At 41.4% G+C, this 19,073-nt stretch overlaps 2 protein-coding genes across 3 annotated transcripts in view; both read left to right on the top strand.

Moving 5' to 3' along the window:
- LOC143020856 (F-box and leucine-rich repeat protein 13-like) overlaps positions 1-19,073 on the top strand; it is a 71,343-nt gene that overhangs the window by 41,276 nt on the left and 10,994 nt on the right. Inside the window, exon 2 of one of the 2 annotated variants that reach the window (XM_076177698.1) lies at positions 16,693-16,745. The exons of the other annotated variant lie outside the window; for it this stretch is intronic. The gene's annotated coding sequence lies outside the window, so the exon portion shown is untranslated. The remainder of the gene's footprint in view (positions 1-16,692; positions 16,746-19,073) is intronic. 2 annotated transcript variants of the gene reach the window in all.
- LOC143020859 (ceramide synthase 2-like) lies at positions 113-2,747 on the top strand. The gene has a single exon (XM_076177707.1). It carries the CDS (start codon positions 368-370, stop codon positions 1,469-1,471), a length of 1,104 nt encoding a protein of 367 aa, XP_076033822.1. The 5' UTR covers positions 113-367; the 3' UTR covers positions 1,472-2,747.

Genomic DNA, 19,073 nt, shown 5'->3' with positions numbered 1-19,073 from the left:
GTCGACATGACGCAAGTGAACGCGTTTTTGAATTCCGCGTGGATGGGAGGAGGGGGTGTAGGAGTGGGGGGGGGGGGATGACTGCAGCAAACGGTTTACGTGTTGGTAGGTTGGCAAGCCTGGGGCAGATTCGGTGGTGCTGTGTCGGGCGGCTATGCTCCCGGACCAACGCTGCTGTCGTAGTCAGTGCCTTGCTCGCCGTCCACGCGTATATACCTCCTCCTCGTCCTCCTTCAGTTCGTGAGGCCGAGGTCTCGATGCAGTGGCCCTCGAGCGCAGCGCCGCTGTGTAGCTGTGAAGACCTTACCGCCAGTAGAAACACCCTAACCTGATCGCGTCGAGTGGGACCGGCTCTTAGCTCCTCGACATGACGGAGCTTCTTTCAAGGTTTAGTGAGTGGTTTTGGAACCACCACGTGTGGTTACCTCCTGGGTATACGTGGGAGGACCTCGTTCCCAACGATGAGGTGAGCTACGCCAATCCGAAGGACCTAAGGACATACCCGTTCCTCCTGATGGTAGCCTTCTTCGTTATCCGGTACCTGGTGTTCTACCCCTTAGTGGCCCGGCCCCTCGCGAGGGCCATGGGGCTCCGGGAGCAGAAGCCAAGGCACCCGGAACCTCTTCCGGAGCTGGAGTCCCTGTACTCGGGTTCAGGGACGCACCCCCCGGAAGAGCGTGTGACCTCTGTCGCCAAGGACCTGGGCTGGACGGAGCGTCAGGTGGAGAGGTGGCTCCGACGGAAGTGGGCCTCGAACCGGGTGACCAAGTTTGAGAAGTACCTGGAGAACTTCTGGATGCTGGCGTACTACACGGTGTACTGCGTTCTAGGCGTGGTGGTCCTCCACGACGAGAAGTGGCTCAAGGATATCCGCGAGTGCTGGTACGGGTTCCCGAAGCACAGCATCGAGGACGACGTCTGGTGGTACTACATGATCCCCCTCGGGTACTATTCCTCGACTGTCATCGTCCAGGCCTTTAATTACCATGCCAAGGATGCCCTCCAGATGCTGAGCCACCACATCCTCACCATCTTCCTCATCTCGTTCTCATGGATCTGCAACCTCGTCAGGATCGGGACCTTGGTCCTCCTCGTGCACGAGTGCGCAGACATCCCGCTCCTCTTCGCCAAGATGTGCCTCGCGAGCGGACATACCCGCATCGCCGACATCTCCTTCGTCCTGTTCCTCCTCCTCTGGATCGTCACCCGGCTCGGCGTCTTCCCGCTGTGGATCATGCCCACTTGCCTGCTGGAGGGGCATGTCATCGTGGCCATGTTCCCCGTCTACTACATCTTCAACAGCATGCTGGGAGCGCTGTTCCTTATGCACCTCATGTGGACCTACTTCATCCTTAGGACCCTCGTTCGGAAGCTGACGTCGAGCAAACTCCAAGACTCGCGGTCGTCCTCGTCCTCGGGGCAGTGGTCCGACGTCGAGTCGGACAAGGTGGACTCGAAGAAGGAGAACTGAGACTTCGCCCAGTTTTGTTTTCTTTTGTCGGTGTTCACCGAAGTGGAGTTCGAGAGTTCTTGTTATTTATGCGTTCTGACCCATCGGGTGTTTGTCTCGGTGAAATACAACAGCAGAGTGCAAAGGTGACGGGGAGTTGTGCTTTGATGCGGCCGAAGCAGTCACCTTTGCCTTGAGTGCTTGTGCAGCCAGAGAACATCGTCACTGTGCATGTGATGTGAGTGTCAGAGCTTGAAGAAGGGATTTGTTAGAGGGGCGGCAAGAGGCTCCGATACGTATCAGTGTGTAGTTGGGATTTGTCGGTGCAGTGTGTGTGTGTGTGTGTGCGTGTGTGTGTGTGTGTGTGTGTGCGCGCGCGCGCAAGGTCCCGCAGACATATCGCCTCTTCTTATCTTGCTCTCTATCACGAGACACCTCTACGTGGACCAACTCTACCCCCGTCCCCCCCCCTCCCAAATGCTGTGCCCGACCTCATCGCTTTGGCTTCGTGTACTCAGACAGCCCGGGCAAGTGGCAGTCACTTGGGGGAGCAGACCCAAGCGTCTGGTGTGATGAGGGATGGCATATCACTGTGCCACAGGAGGCACCTAGGAACCGCCACAGCCGTCTACAATTTTCTAGTGGACAAGGATCAGTTGTGGGTTGCCTTTGGACTCAAACTTGGGTTAGCGGCCTGCTTCAGCAGAGTTCGGATTTCGCCCAGCTTCGGATTTGGACGAACTGTTTCGCCCAACTTCGAACATTACCGCTGCACTTTTTTTCGCCCAGCTCCTGATGTCGCCGAACTCTTTGGCCCAACTTTGGACATTGCCAAATTATTTCGCCCAACCTCGCGGGTGTAATCGAGTAATTGCGAGAGGAAATGAGGTACTGATCAGCGCTGTTTCATCGCCATGCGAAGCGAGTCGTCAACATCAGCGTCAGCAGCCGTGGCCATGTGAGCTATAATGGATCCTCCTTCAACCCCCCGTGGGTTGAAACGTTGAGAGACTAGAGAGATGGTGGCAGATATAAGAGAGAGAATCGGCGCCAGTGACAGTCTTTCTCGCTCACACGGGGGCCGAGGCCAACGACGTGTGTGTCTATATATATATATATATATATATATATATATATATATGTATGTAAATGCGTATACGTGTATATGTATGTAAATGTGTATACGTGTATATGTATGTATATGCGTATACGTGTATATGTATGTATATGCGTATACGTGTATATGTATATGCATATATCATATGTATATGCGTATACGTGTATATCTATGTATATGCATATATATATACTGAATTGGTCCCAGTGAACATGTTTACATTTATCAACCACAATTCACTTTAATTCTGAGTCATCAACGTCGAGGAACTCGGCGGAGGCATACATGCAGAAATTGATACGTGGTCAAGCGAAGGACTCTAACCCCCGCTCACGTATCAAGTGACCATTGACTAACCCATTGCGCCATCTTGATAGCGCAGTGGATTAGTAAATGATCACTTGTTACTTGTGAGCGGGGGTTCGAGTCCTTCGCTTGACCACGTATCAATTTCTGCATGTATGCCTTCGAGTTACTCGACGTTGATGGCTTAGAATTAAAGTGAAGTGTGGTTGGAAGATGTAAATACATAAGGTATATATATATATATATATATATATATATATATATATTATACTGTATATATATATATTGAGACATTCTGACAGGTTGATGTAAGCGGAATAGGAAACACAGGAGTCTTAGTCTTGAGTTTATTCCTGACTAGTTTCGCAGGTATGCTTTTTCAAAGGAATATGTGTACAAATGGGCTGTGGGCATTATATACATGGGGTGGACCTCACCACCTCTCCGAGTTACCATAGTTGGTGACGAATGTGAACACATTGTGGCTAACGTAACAATGAAGACATTTTTTACAATTAAATATGACACTAATAACAAAGTTATTAATAGAGAATGTAGCAATAGTAATGATAACAATGAAGATAGATATTTAAATAATAATAACAATAATAAAAAAAATTATAATACAGTAGACGTAATAATAATAATAATGAAAATAACAATAAAATAAAATAAAATAGAAGTAATATTATTATTATTTTATTTTATTGTTATTATTTTCATTATTATTATTATTATTACGTCTACTGTATTATCATTTTTGTTATTATTGTTAATATTATTATTTAAATATCTATCTTCATTGTTATCATTACTATTGTTACATTCTCTATTAATAACTCTTTGTTATTAGTGTCATATTTAATTGTAAAAAATGTCTTCATTGTTACGTTAGCCACAATGTGATGTTCACATTCGTCACCAACTATGGTAACTCGGAGAGGTGGTGAGGTCCACCCCATGTATATAATGCCCACAGCCCATTTGTACACATATTCCTTTGAAAAAGCATACCTGCGAAACTAGTCAGGAATAAACTCAAGACTAAGACTCCTGTGTTTCCTATTCCGCTTACATCATATATATATATATATATTATACTGTATATATATATATATATATATTGTATATATGTAATGTATATGGATATAAAGTATATGTATATATATGTGTGTGTATATATGTATATATAAATTTATATGTATATATAGATATGCTGAGACTTTCTGACAGGTTAACGTAAGCGGAGTAGGAAACACAGGAGTCTTAGTATTGAGTTTATTCCTGACTAGTTTCGCAGTTATGTTCTTGTAAAAGCATACCTGCGAAACTAGTCAGGAATAAACTCGAGACTAAGACTCTTGTGTTTCCTACTCCGCTTACGTCATATATAGACATGTATAAAATGTATATATGTATATATATGAATATGTATATATATATATATAGATATATATAGATATATATATGTAATGTATGTATCGGACAAAATGGAGCACATTTGTAAAAAATAATCACGGAGAACCCACAGTCGGAATAAAAGGAAACTTAGGAGAAAGTATAACTTCTCTATTTCGGCTAATAGCTATAACCCTCTTCATGAAAGTACATGTTACAAGAAAATATAGAGACATAAATACAATTGAGATGTAAGTGGAGGAGGAACAGGTATAGGTGACACAAGACATCCCGTCACGCAGGGTGGAGTCCGAAAGAAAAGGATGTGTGGGTAAAGGCTATAAACTCCTGAGGCTCCAGGAGATTGTGATTTAGTGTACCTTGGCCAAACCGACAGGGATCTTAACACCAGATTAACTTAGCACAAAAGATCCTTTAGCCCAGGAAAATTCAGCAACAAAAGTCGTAGTCTTGACTGGGACAAGACCAAAATATTAAGTCGAACATCAGCTTCAGGAGAAAAATTGTTGAATCCGTGTTAATAGAAGAATGTCTGAACTTGATCCCCAAAGGTCAATGGTCCCTGGACAAAATCTCACGTATAGCTGTTAGCCGGTTGGTCAAAAATCTTCACCCTCCTGACCCCGTGCCCCCCACTATTCCTGACCCCGCATCCCTTCTGACCTCACACCTCTAGCCATATATCCCCTCTCGTCTGACTCCGCCCTGCGTGACGGAATGTCTTGTGTCAAGTTGTACCTGTTCCTCCTCCACTTACATCTCGATTGTATTTATGTCTCTATCATTTCTTGTAACCTGTACTTTCCTGAACGGGGCTATTACTATTAGCCGAAATATAGAAGGTATACTTTCTTCTAAGTTAACTTTTATTCAGACTGTGGGTTCTTCGTGATTATATGTATACATATGTGTATATACTGTATGCATATATTTGTATACTGTATATATGTATATGTATGTGTATATATTATATATATATATATATATAAACTGAGTTAAATACCACAGCATTATCACAATTATTAATTTTGCTCTCTAATGTTTTCAGTTCTCCTCACTATAGTTCTGACTTTAGGAGGATGAGCATAAACTTTGGACAGCTTGTTTATGCCCATCCTCCCAAAGTCAGAACCATAGTTAGGAGAATTGAAAACATTAGAAAGACAATTAATATTTTTGATAATGCTGTTGTGTTTAACTCAGTTTGCATTAAAGAGAACCCGTGCCCCAAGTAATATATAATATATACATATGTATAATATATATGTGTATATATGTATATAATATGTATACGTATATATTATGTGTATACATATGTTTATACGTATGTATATATTATGAATGTATACATATGTATACGAGGTCTATTAGAAAAGTATCCGACTTTTTTCAAAAACCTAATGGATTTGAATTAAGCGCGCTTGCATGAGCCGACCTTGAACCTTCGTGCGCATGCGTGAATTTTTTCCTGCCTGTCGATAGCGTCAGTTGCTGGCAACCAGTATTTGCGTGAGGTAATGTGTAGTGCTCTTAGCGGCTTTTCATTGCAAGGAAAATGACTGGGATTTGGTTTCCGGGTCGTACCCGTGCACCCAGGACTCGTCGCCAGTCATTGTTATTCATGAAGTCGGGGTCATAGTGTGTGGAGTCCAGCATGTCCTGTGAGACTTCAACACGACGTTGCTTTTGCTCCGTCGTCACCAGATTCGGCACGAATTTTGCCGCCACTCACTTTATGGCCAAATCTTCACCTTCATGAATACTATAATCACTAGTAACGAGTCCTGGGTGTACGGATACGACCCAGGAACCAAATCCCAGTCATTTTTCTTGCAATGAAAAACCGCCGAGAGCACTACACATTACCTCACGCAAATGCTGCTTGCCAGCAACTGACACTATCGACAGGCTTGATTCAAATCCATTGGGTTTTTGAAAAAAAAAGTAAATGAATAAGATAAATAAAGTCTGATACTTTTCTAACAGACCACGTATATCGTATGTATACATATGTATATATATGTATATATATATATGTATACATGTGTGTATATATATACATATATATATGTATACATTATATATATATATATATACATGTATATATATATGTATATATATGTATACATTATATATGTATATATATATATATATACATGTATATATATATGTGTATATATATATATATATGTATGCATTATATATGTATATATATATATAACAAGTATATATATATATATATATGTATATATATATATGTATATATATATGTATACATTATATATATATATGTATATATATATATATATATATATATATATGTATACATTATATATATATATATGTGTATATATATAATATATATGTATACATTATATATGTATATATATGTATACATTATGTATATATATATATATATATATATATGTATGTATGTATACATTATGTATATGTATATATATATATGTATATATATGTATACATTATATATGTATATATATATATATATACATGTATATATATATGTGTATATATATATATATATGTATGCATTATATATGTATATATATATATGTATATATATATATGTATACATTATATATGTATATATATATATATATACATTATATATATGTATATATATATATGTATACATATATATATATATGTGTGTGTGTGTGTGTATGCACCTCTATTCGGTTCTGTGCACATTTTACAGTTTTACTTTGTGCACATGTAAGAAAAGAAGGTAATTTGTCATTTTTGGACGCCATGTATTTATGCACACTTAACTAAGCCCTTCCTCAAATTTGGTCTTTCTTAAGTATATATATATATAGTTGTATGTTGAATTGACTGTTTATGGTTAAGGTCTTGGGGGACCACTGTATTCATTGTTTTGTGGTCTCCGCCAGAGGATTGTTTTCGCTTGAAGCGGGAAGAGGCAAGGTAGGGGGTCACGGTCGGTGGAGACCACGTTTACTCGAGGGTCCCTCCTCCTCCTCCTCCTCCCCCCCTTTCACGGAATAGAATTGTTTGGCGTTGACCAGAATGAAGTCTGTAAAGTGCGCCGCGGTAGGCTTGGGTCCGTGGGGTTCCCCTGTGTTCCAGAATTGGCTGGAAGCTCTGGTGACGGCATGCAATCTAGTGTGTTATACATACGTTCTCGTGCAACCGCCCTTGAGAAATCAAAAGGGATGTTGACATTGAAGAACAGTTCATGACAGTTTAACAACTTATGACCGTTGGTGAATAGTGCGTGGCAGTTGAAGAACAGTTCATGACAGTTGAAGAACAGTTCATGACAGTTGAGGAACAGTTCATAGCTTGAGAACAGTTCATGTTATGAGAACATTTCATGACTGTTGAAGAACAGTTCATGTCATGACGTGGATTGGAAGAATTCACATTACCTACCCAGCACCTCCAATCATGAACTGTACCTTCATCCATCAAAATGAACAGGTTTGTGCTGATCATTTGGAGCTCCAGCCCTATCTGGACGGTGAAATGGTGTGTAGCCACTGTGTGCCCAGCAGTGTCTGCAGATATAAAGAGAGTATTGTTCGGTGATGACCAAAACGTTGCCATCTTTGATCGCAGAAAACAAGTCAGCAAAATGTTTGTTTGTCGCAGGCGATGGACGGGTCTGTCACATGATGAATATTCTCACTTGTCTCTGCTGACACTGTAGGATGATGCACGCGTGGTGGTCGGGTCTTAAATGACAAGTGACATGTCTTTATATATTTATTTATTTGTTTTTATTTTATTATAACATGTACATTCCCAGTTTCTGGATTGGGAGAACCACACGTATTTGAAGAATTTTTCGTATTTCTTTGAAAATACTGCAGCCTAAATATGAAAGACCCCAATTCAGCAGCATTTTGTATTTTATAAAGAAGGCTGTGTTAAGCTTGTTTAAAATGTAAATAGTTCTTATTATACGTTTCCTTAGTTACCATTTTATAATTTGTTTATGACTGTATGTGTGTATATATATATATATATATATATGTATATATACATATGTTTATGTGTATATATATATGTACAGTATATATGTGTGTATACATGAATATATGTGAATATATATATATATATATATGTGTGTATAATATATATATATATATATATATATACATATACACACAAACACACCAAATGCTACACCAAATAAAAGACACAAGGATGTATTCAATATTTCATAACCCATTTTTGAAGATTCTATTTTCTAGAATTCAGATTAATTTAGATTTGGCACTGCGTTTGTCTATGACGTAGTTGTATTTACCTACAGCACTTCTGTAATCTGAAGTGGGTCGCATACTTCGCTAGCAAGTGGTTGACATTGGTCGAAAACTAAAACAGCACGAGGATAGAGTTCTCGGGTGTGGCAAAAGTCAGTTAACCATTATTATTATATAATGAGAAATAGACATTTAGGAATGGATGCTAAGAGGAGATTGTATGATGGAATGACTGTGCCGACAGCACTGTGCGGGAAAGAAACTTGGGACATGAGAGAGGAGGAGTTTGTGTTTGAGATGAGTTGCCTGAGAAATATGATAGGGGTAACTAGACTGGATAGAGTGAGAAACGAGGTGAGGAGAACAAGGGTGGGAAGGGAGTTGGGGATAGGGTTGATGAAAGAGTATTGGGATGGTTTGGACACAGGAAAGAATGAGTGAAAAAAAATATTAGTTAAAGAGTCGTGGAAGGCAGAGGTGGAAGGAGTGAGCATAAGGGGTCGACCTAGGATAGGATGGATGGATGGGGTAAAAGGGCCATTGGGAAAGGGGGAAGTCTATTGAGCAAGGAAAGGAGAGGACAGAAGATAGGGGTGAATGGAGAGTGGTTGTGCATGGATGATGCTGTGATGCATGGGAAGGTGATGGGGGGTTGAGGGAGTATGTGTGAACAATAAATTGACGCAGCCCGAAGGGATTTCTCCCTATCTTCTATCTTTCTGCATGAGGGGACGGAGAGGGGGTGGGGGGTCGCCGAATAAATGAAGCAGCCTTGCTGTGGACGTGCTGAGTCTTGTTTCACTGCTTCTAACCCAGGGCAGTGGGCGAGATGCAGGGATGACCCGTCATCCAGGAGGAGCCAAGATAAAAGGGAGCGAGAGAGTTTGAACTTGAGTGGAGTATGTTGGGGAAGGAATGGTGTGGGAGTGGATTTTATGCCTTTGTTGGTTACCTCCCTTGTAAGGGATTGGTATATATGTGTACTATTATTATTGTGTACTATTTTTATTTATACTGATGTACTATTTTTACAATTTTATTGTAAAAAAGACAAATCGATGTATAGAATTTTTTCTAGTAAATTATACTTGTTTCGTTTTCTTTTAATATTGTTTAATTCCTGTAAAACATTGTCGATTTCATTGCTACCCTAGATCATGCCCTTTTTGGTTAACTTATGCCGCATCCTGCATGATGATAACGAAATACAAGGACACTCTTTGACAGTAGGCGTGAGATTGTCCACAAGGATAGAAGCCTAGATATACTGGAGTCCATAAGAACTCTTCAACTATATATATATATTATATATATATGTATATATATATATATATATATATATATATGATATACTTGTTTTGATTAGATTCTTACGGAAGTCTATTATTTGCATACTGGGTGTTTCAAAGACGGAATATATGTATGCAGGTGATAATGGATTGAATATATTTTTATCAAAACATATTAATGAGGATTTTGGGATATTGAAAAATAACTAGTCTTTATTAAAAAATGAAGTGCGAGAAGATACATCAATGAAAAACAAACTCTTATTTAGTGAAATGAAAATGTACAGTAAGTGGTGTCACGAACTGAACACAAAACCTGATTGGTTTGTGTCTGCAAGAACAAGTTACATGATCTCATTGATATTTCTCAACACATTCTCGTAACCAACCCCCCCCCGTGTCAAATATTAGAATTAATACCATTAGAAAAAAATGTGTCGTGGATCTGTGATGCAGATGTAGCTGAGGAAGAAATGTTTGAAATTATTGATGTACAAATTTACAGTGGTGCCATATGATGATCGGTACATAGAAAAGGGTTTTGGTTGAGCAATGAAGATAGGCGCCGGACAGTCGCCCTTCTCATTATAGTCGAGTGGCGCGTCGGGGTCCTTCCCCGAAATATTGGCGAGGCATTTTGTTCGACCAGGTGTTGCCTGGAAGCCTGGTCGTCGGGAGGATTAGAGACAATGAAGATGTTGGAGTTTTACAAAGGATTACAAAGGCGGAGCATGCCGACAGGAGACCTTTTGATCCATATCTAGGTCGGATAAAAAAAAAAATTGCTTTATATGTGTGTGCGTGCGTGTGCACGCTGGGCATCGAAATGGTTAATAACACCGAAACAACTAATGCACGTAGAAGAATGAAAAAGAAAAATATTGTTGTCAGTCTCTTTGTAAGTATAACGACTGGCCAGCAAGTCCGGTATCACCCAGGGTAAGAAGCGCTGGTTAAGCACGAAGGCCTCAGCTGAATGAAGGTCGATTCAAGGTTTTCCGTTTTGGGGGAGACCTTGTGTCAGGTCCTTTACACCACAGTGTCAGATCCTTGGTACCACAGTGCCAGGTCCTTGGTACCACAGTGCCAGGTCCTTGGTACCACAGTGCCGGGTCCTTGGTACCACAGTGCCAGGTCCTTGGTACAACAGTGCCAGGTCTTTGGTACCACAGTACCATGTCATTGCCACCGCAGTGTCATGTCATTAGCACCACAGCACCATGTCATTGGCACCGCAGTTTCATATCATTGGCACCATGGTGTCATATCATTAGCACCACAGCACCATGTCATTGGCACCATGGTGTCATATCATTGGTACCATAGTGTCATGTCATTAGCACCACAACACCATGTCATTGGCACCACAGCACCATGTCATTGGCACCACAGCACCATGTCATTGGTACCACAGTGCCATGTCATTGGCAGTGCAGTGTCATATCATTGGCACCATTGTGTCATGTCTAGAACCGCAGTGCTATGTCATTGGCACCATAGTACCATGTCTTTGTACTATGTACTTTGTACTTAGTACCTCGGATGACACCCCCCCCCCCGGTAAAATACACCCGGACAAAACACCCCTTAATGTATTAGACCAGTTTGCTTATGAATGAAAGTATAATATCAATACTTTCATCAATATCATCACTACCATCATCATCACCACCACCATCATCTTCACCATCATCACCACCATCACTATCATCACATCACCACCATCATTATCAACAGCGTCATTACTACCACCGTCAATTCATCACCACTATCATCATCATCATCAACAACATCATCATCATTATCACCACCACCAAGGCCATCATCATCACTGTCACTTACCATCATCATCACCAGCATATTATCATCACCGCCATCATCACCACATCACATCACCACAATCACCTGGATCATAACCACCACCACCACACCACTGGTAACTAAAATGGATATATTAAGGGATGTTTTACCAGGGGTATTTTGTCAGGATTCGTTACTACTAACACTAATACTATTGTCATTACTACAACAGCTACTACTATTACTACTATTCAGTACACCTCAGAGAGAGGGAGAGAGAGAAAGACACTTTTAACCTTTTGTTCCTGTTATGCACGCGCGGACACACAGGCATACCTGTATGTTCAGTGCAAATTTTTGCGTGAGTTGTGATACTTGACCTGACTCTGGTCAGAAGGTAAAAAAGACCAGCAACGGTTGACTACTTTACATAAGAGCATAAGAATGAAGGAGCCTGCAAGAGACCATAAGGCCTACACTAGGCAGTTCTATGTTCATTACCACCTGTCATCCTCATCCATAAAGTTGTCCAACAGTTTCTTAAAACAACCGATAGTTTCAGCGCTCACTACATGGTTACTAAATCTACTCCATTCGTTGACCTCTATTAGTAAACCAGTTCTTGTCTGTTTCCTTCTTAAATTTATATTTGTCCAATTCAAATCCATTACTGCGACTCCTGCCCTATTGTCTTAATATGATAACTTTGTTATGTGTCACCCTTGTTAAAGCCTTTGATCAACTTGAACACCTATTAGATCACCCCGCACTCTGCGTCTTTCCAGAGAGTGTAAGTTAGGTGCCTCTAAGCCTCCTCATAAGATAAATTTCTGAGCCCATGTATCATTTTAGTCCTCTGTACTGATTTTAATTGATATCCATTCTATAGGACTCGAGACCAAAACTACCGCACAGTCAAGGGTGGGTGTAACTAACGCTAGATAGTTTGATAATTACCTCTGGACTTCTATTCGTAACCGTCCTAGCAATGAAACCCAATTCTGTTAGCTTTATTCCTGGAACTAATGCACTGTTTCCTGGATTTAAGATCAGGACTCACTAGAACTCCAAAGTCTCTCTCGCACTCAATTTTCCTAAATGTGTTATCTAAGCTATATCTGCTTTCGGGGTTGTGTAACTTTGAGATACTGAAGTCAGGTCGCGACCTGACGTGGGTTCACTGGCAGCTTATGTAAAATGAGCACAGGCGTGTATCGAAATCGCTTCTCTCACATGATCCTTATATCTCTCCGTCGCCTCCTTTATGTATCTGCTTGCCTCAGCTCTTTAAGGATTAAATATATATTTCGTTATTGTAAAGTGTTCTAAGTTCAGTGTTAATCATAGTTGTAAATAGAAATAGTGTTTCATTGTATTATCCTTTCATGTCTTGCCCACACTTGCGTCACCCATATTCGGTTGCAAAACATATTCAAAAACGAGGAGGTTTTTGCAACAGTTCCAAAGTTTAATGTTTTTTTACTGGTCGGATTTTCTGGACTTCCTGAAACCAGGAAAATATTGAAGAACCTATTAGCTCGCGAGTTTTCGGGTCCTCCGTTGAAAATTGTGTATTGTGAGAAGACGGGCAGTGGCGAAGGTTCTCAGTAAATTACAATTATTTTGTTTATATATATATATTTTAGGAGGAACGCGTAAGAAGAGGATGTTATGGTAATGTTTAATAGTATCGTAGGTGATTGGATGGGTCTTTTTTGACTGCTTTTGCCACAAGGTCAGCAGAGCGGACCGGTGAATAGGATGGGAGTTTGATGTAGGCAGAACGATGTAAGCATCAAACGGACTCTATGTTACATCCCCGAGATGTCTTGTTGGCTCGTGAGTCGCAGGGAATGCCGACTTGAGAGGGTACCTCGCGTGAGGACACTGATCTGAAGTAGGAGGAAATTCGGACGAGTTACAAATGATATTGGATCAATGGATGACGGAAGTGGAGGGTAGAAAGAATTTCTAGGACATTGCGTGATTCAGAGATGATTAATCATGGAGAAGGTAGGGGAATGGAAAATAAGATGTAAGACGGCGACGAAATCAGAAAAGAGGACACCAGTGAAGATTTAAATGACATTTGTTTCTAAGATGGATAGTTTATAACCCGTTTTATTAGTGCAGGGTGGACAGGCACAATGCGGATGTCTGTCAAAGCCGTGAAGGGTTGAAAGGCTGTCTTGCGGGGATATCAGCTCTGTGCATATGATGTCATCACTGGAGTGGTGAGGAAAGCACCAGTCCGAGGAAGCGTCGTGTAGAGTGCAGCACTCGAAAGGGCCGCGGGTGAGACAGAGAAGTAAGCCTGGGATCCATAATGAAGTTTGTTGGAGGCTTCAAAGGGAACGTCCTTGGGAATGAAAGGAGGGCAGCTCATACGAAGTAATCTGCTGGGCATGTTTATGTCGAGTCGACGGTTGGAAAGTTCCTTGCCGTTTTGGGGACTGTATAGTGGCGACTGGAAACTTTGCAATGTTTTTCCAGTTTGCAATGGAGAGGGGCCATCAGAATGCTTGGAGAAGGTCTCCTTGCTCCCTTTCCCTCTGCTCTGTTCTGTTCTACTCTTCATCGTCTTATCCTTCCCCACCTCTCTACTCCCTCTGACCCATCCTCTCTCTCCTCTTCCTTGTCCTCCTTCCTGACCTCCCTTTTCTCCTCCTCCTTCCCCTTCCCTTCCCCTCATTTCCCTTCCCCTACCACCCCATCTCCTCCTCCTACTCCTACTCCTGTTCCATTGTTATTCTCCATCTCTTCATCGTCCTCCCCTTTCGATCTCTTCCTCCCTCTCATTTTCCTTCTCCCTCTTCACCCCCCACTCTCTTCCCCCCCCCTGTCCTTCTCCCCCTCCCTTCTGATATTCCTTTCCCCTTCCTTATCGTTAATCCCTCCTCCATTCTCCCTCTTCGCCCATTTTCACCTCGCCTTCCCCCACCCTCCTCCTCTTCCTCGCAATCCCACTCCCCTTCTTCCTCCTCTTCCCATACTTTCCGTCTCCTTCCTCCTCCTCCTCTTTATTCTCCTCTTCTTCCTCCTCTTTCTCGCAATCCCACTCCCCTTCTTCCTCCTCTTCCCATACTTTCCGTCTCCTACCTCCTCCACCTCCTTATTCTCCTCTTCTTCCTCTTCCTCCTCCTCTACCTCTCTTTCTCCCCTCCTCGTCCTCCTACCTCTCCTTGTCCTCATTACCCTCCTTTTCCTGCACTTCCTCTTCGCCCCCTCATCCTACTTAACTCGCTACACCTCCTCGGCCTCCTCTTCTTCCTACTCCTCCATTACTTGCTATTTCTTCCCCTCAACTCCTACTCCTCCTCCTCTTCCCCACCACCACCGCTGCCGCCGCGGATCGATCAATGCGGTATAGGATGCCTCTCCCCGGAAGTAACGCCCCCCACCCTAACCCCCAGACACAATTTGGGGGGTTAAGGTCTTTTAGGGAAACAGTTGGGGTGGGTGAAGATGAAGGTAAAAGACTCCTGTTTTTATGTATATAATTGTGTGTTTAGCAGATTTTGTTTATGTTTATGAAAATCTGAGGAATTTTAAAATGTACTATTATAAAGAAAATACGAGTATACGAATTGTGGATTTCAAGGAAATGTTAATTCAGAAAAAAGATGCAAGAGTTGTGAAAGGAAAACGGGGAGACCGAAAAGAAAAATGTATAGGACGTTTTGTTACCCCTTGAAAAGAATGTACGACTGATACAGCGTAACTGAAGAATTATTTGTTTCTGTTTCTGCGCATGCAAGATTATCTATGCATTAAATTGTTAACGCCCCCGGATCATAGTTAGATTTAACCGGTGTTAAGGAACTTAGATATTATAACGTTTTTTGACTCGTTTATCCAGGCGATGTTATTCGTTTAATTGGCAACCCTGCCCCACCATCCGGTAGCGAAGATAGGTGGTATAGCAGTGGCAGTAATTGTTGCAATGAGAGCAATTCATGCCACCAAAATTGATTGGAATAGCCTGCACCTTCCATTTGTTTTTATTTGGTTCCTTGTGAATATACTTGCTTATTTTGTTTTTTCTTGATGTATGTATCAATTGAAATCTGGAATCGAAGGCGAAAAAGTGTTTAATTTTAGCGCATTTCCATCGAGGTAACATTTGACAACGGAAGCAGAGAAAATAGATCAGCAGCAAACAGCAATACAAATATAACGAACAAGCAAACAAAATAACCAATTGACAAGCATTTACAGTACCATGCTTTGGCGTTTATCCAGATAGATCTTGAAACTTGTACCACATTCCGGCGCTTCTTCACATAAAAGTGCCATAAACCTAGAAATGAATGAGTTTCTAAAAAACATAAATTGGTTGTTCATTTTTAAATCCCTATAAAATAAGGTGTCTATTAATTGTCCTTGGTGACGCACCCGACAGCTATTCTTCTGTAAAACGCCAAGCTTGCAACCGCTGTAGGAGGCAGGTTTGGGACAAAATCCTCTCGGCTAAATGAAATTTACTGACATTACCAGAATAAAACGTCGGGGATGTAGTATAAGTACACCACAGATAAATAAGTGTTATTTCTGTACTACGACACTTGAGTGATAAAGTGTCTGCGTGAATTCCCTCTTTTGAACATAGTCGTTCGCATGTGACTGACATGACGTCATAGAACTTGACAGTTGCATTATCACCCGTATTCCTTCGTAGCATACGGTCGTTAATTGTAAACCGCCCAACGTACGCACAGTGGAATAATCAGGTCGGACACTACTCAACGAGTACAGCAGTCTCATGGTGATAAGGCACATTGATAGTACCTTGGACAGCTAGCTAGCACTTTGTCCTTTTCTGCAGCAGTTCGTGTCACATTACCATCGTTCAGGAGGTTGTGGCTCTGAATGTTTCTTCATGTTGCTCAAGAAATATTGGAAAACGACGAGGGGTGGAATTTGACATTGATTAACGAATTAGTCGCTGCACAACACTGGTAACGCATTTGTTTTTCTCTGTTTCTCCGTCGCTATGCATTTATTTAATTGTTAATTAGTTTATTCATTTCATTTATTTATTTGTTCATTCTTTTGCAGAAGTCACGTGTGTCAAGGAGCAACACTGGGGTTGACGAGATTAATACAAATAGGTAAATAATTTTTTTTTCTGGAACTTGTTCAGTTACGTGTGACGGAGAGAAATAATACTCATTTCATTCTAGATGTAGAATAAAGAAAAGTAGTTTTTGTCGTTATTTTATTATTGAATGATAATTGTTAACAACTCTCACTGGAAACCCGCAACCCCACAGTGGATGGCAACGGTCTCCCTCTCTGGGAATAAACTTCGGACTTGTGTGCGATGTATTAGTGTGGGTTCGGGGTGGGAGGGAGCCGTTGCCGGTTGAGGAAAGACAACTGAAGCTGACAGAGAACTTCCCGGTTCAGGGACCGATTGCCAGTCCATTAGGGCACCTCTAGATGGAGAGTCTTGCTGGGTTTGGAAGATGGGTGGTGGGGAGACGATTCTTTCTGATGTCCATCATGCAAGACCATCACCACCTGTCATCTGTTGGTTCATTTGCATGGCAGCGTGATTAGTAAACAACTGCAGGGCCACCGGCCTACCCACCGAGGGGACGATACAGCCTGTGTGCCTTTGCCACGGTGGCCTACATGTTCCGGTCTAGCAAGGTTGTTGTTGTGGATAAGGTCTTGCAAGCAGTTCATGCCGTGACGTCATCGGCGTTCAAAACTGCCTCTTCATCCCAGGTCCCTTGTGCAAGGGCTGGATCCCAGGGCCCTTTGTGCAAGAACTTGATCCCAGGGTTGAAGGATGTGTGTAAAGGCACATTTCATCCACAAGGGTGCTGGATGGGAGTGGAATAGGTGGGAGTGCCTTTGACTTGGGTACCTTCTTTATAAGGGGGAAGAAGCCTTTGGTGTATAGATAGATAAAGGCACACCGCTGTTTTGGCCAGTGGATGTGTCCCTGACTTCTCCAATGCCCATGACAAGCGAGTGCGCGTCTTTCTGCCTGTCGTCCTGAGATTGTATTGGGTCGAAAACAACTGGGCAAGAGGCCGCTTCACAATGGGTCGATTGTCGCCAGTCGTTGTAAGTTTGAATAGCTTGAAGAAAACTTTAGCTACAGTGTTCTAAACCATCCTTAGAATATTTCAACATTATGTCTATCTTTTGTAAAGGTTTATTTTCTCGTAGTTTGCCATTCACTTTCTGAGGATATGGCGCAAAAGTGATTTGAAATTTGGATATTCGAAAAGCAGAAGATTGTAACCGAAGTCGTTTCTACTCGAACGAACTCGCATCAATTGGCGAGAAGCAGCCTTTGGACCAACCACGATTAACTTTATAACTAATAGCTCTTATATATTATTCTAACGGTCGCCAATCGATTTTATTCGGCTGAAGGAAACCCCCCCGTCTCAGCAGTGAATTGGTTTTGTTTTTCATCTGACGATTTTATTCACTTAAAGGTCTGATTTGAAACAATAAATTTCTACATCTTGGGGCCCCATTTTGACGAATAGAATACATTGACATCATCCACATTGAAACGTATGATATAAATGATAAATATGAATAATAGATGATAAACTTATGAATAAGGTTAATATTAACATCGATAGATAAAGATAAAAAATAAATTGCACGACACCTGCAGACACGTTGCATGATTTTGTAGTCACGCATTAGCCGCCCACGGCAGCAAGCATCATGCATGCATAAATACATCACTCCATGTGACTGTCTACAATTCATGCACACAAGTTCCTTTGCCAATGTTGCCAGATGGGTTGGTTTCCAGTTTGTTCATATTTCGTTGTATATCAGGGTCTTCTATTTTGTTTTTATTTGAATGTATGACTTTCGTTGGTATTGTTACACTATCGATTTAAATAGTTTTCATTCTCTGGAAATCCGTCAAGTTTAGTGAACAAGCGTTGGCGAGCACAAGGGGGGCACGTTCCCTCGCCCCGACCTCCAACCGAAAAGAATCGTCGGGCACTTAAAAAAAGAAATAATAATAATGTGTGTACATATATATATGTATATATATATATATATATATGTATATTATATAATATAATAATAATAATAATAATAAAGCTTCGCCAGAGCGACGAGGGCTAGTGTACAGTAACACCTACCCTCACCCACCCTCATCCCCAGCTGAATGAAATAGTCTATCGTTCGCCTTAATGAAATATGTAAGGGTGTGTCACTATGCGCCAGGTGCTCTGCAGATGCGCGGGCTTACGCAACCCTGGCGAACGCTTTCTGCCACTAGAAAGTAGAACTTTACTAACTTCATTTGTAGATTTTACAGGTAACTCAGTAAAGCAGAGAAATTTAACTAGAAAAGCAGGTAATTTTGTACTTTCTAATAGTAGAGAGTGGTTTTTTATTCTTTTATTTATTTATTTATTTATTATTTAAGGAAAAAATTATCGTAA

The sequence above is a fragment of the Oratosquilla oratoria genome, chromosome 41 (genome assembly GCF_046742065.1).
Source record: "Oratosquilla oratoria isolate Oo_2021 chromosome 41, ASM4674206v1, whole genome shotgun sequence".
NCBI classification, from domain to species: Eukaryota; Metazoa; Arthropoda; class Malacostraca; order Stomatopoda; family Squillidae; genus Oratosquilla; species Oratosquilla oratoria.
Note: the sequence above shows the minus strand (reverse complement) of the source record. Positions and strands in the feature narration are given on the sequence as shown.

Coding starts and splice junctions, on each gene's coding strand:
- LOC143020859 (XM_076177707.1), top strand. CDS start 368: ATGACGGAGCTTCTTTCAAGGTTTAGTGAGTGGTTTTGGAACCACCAC.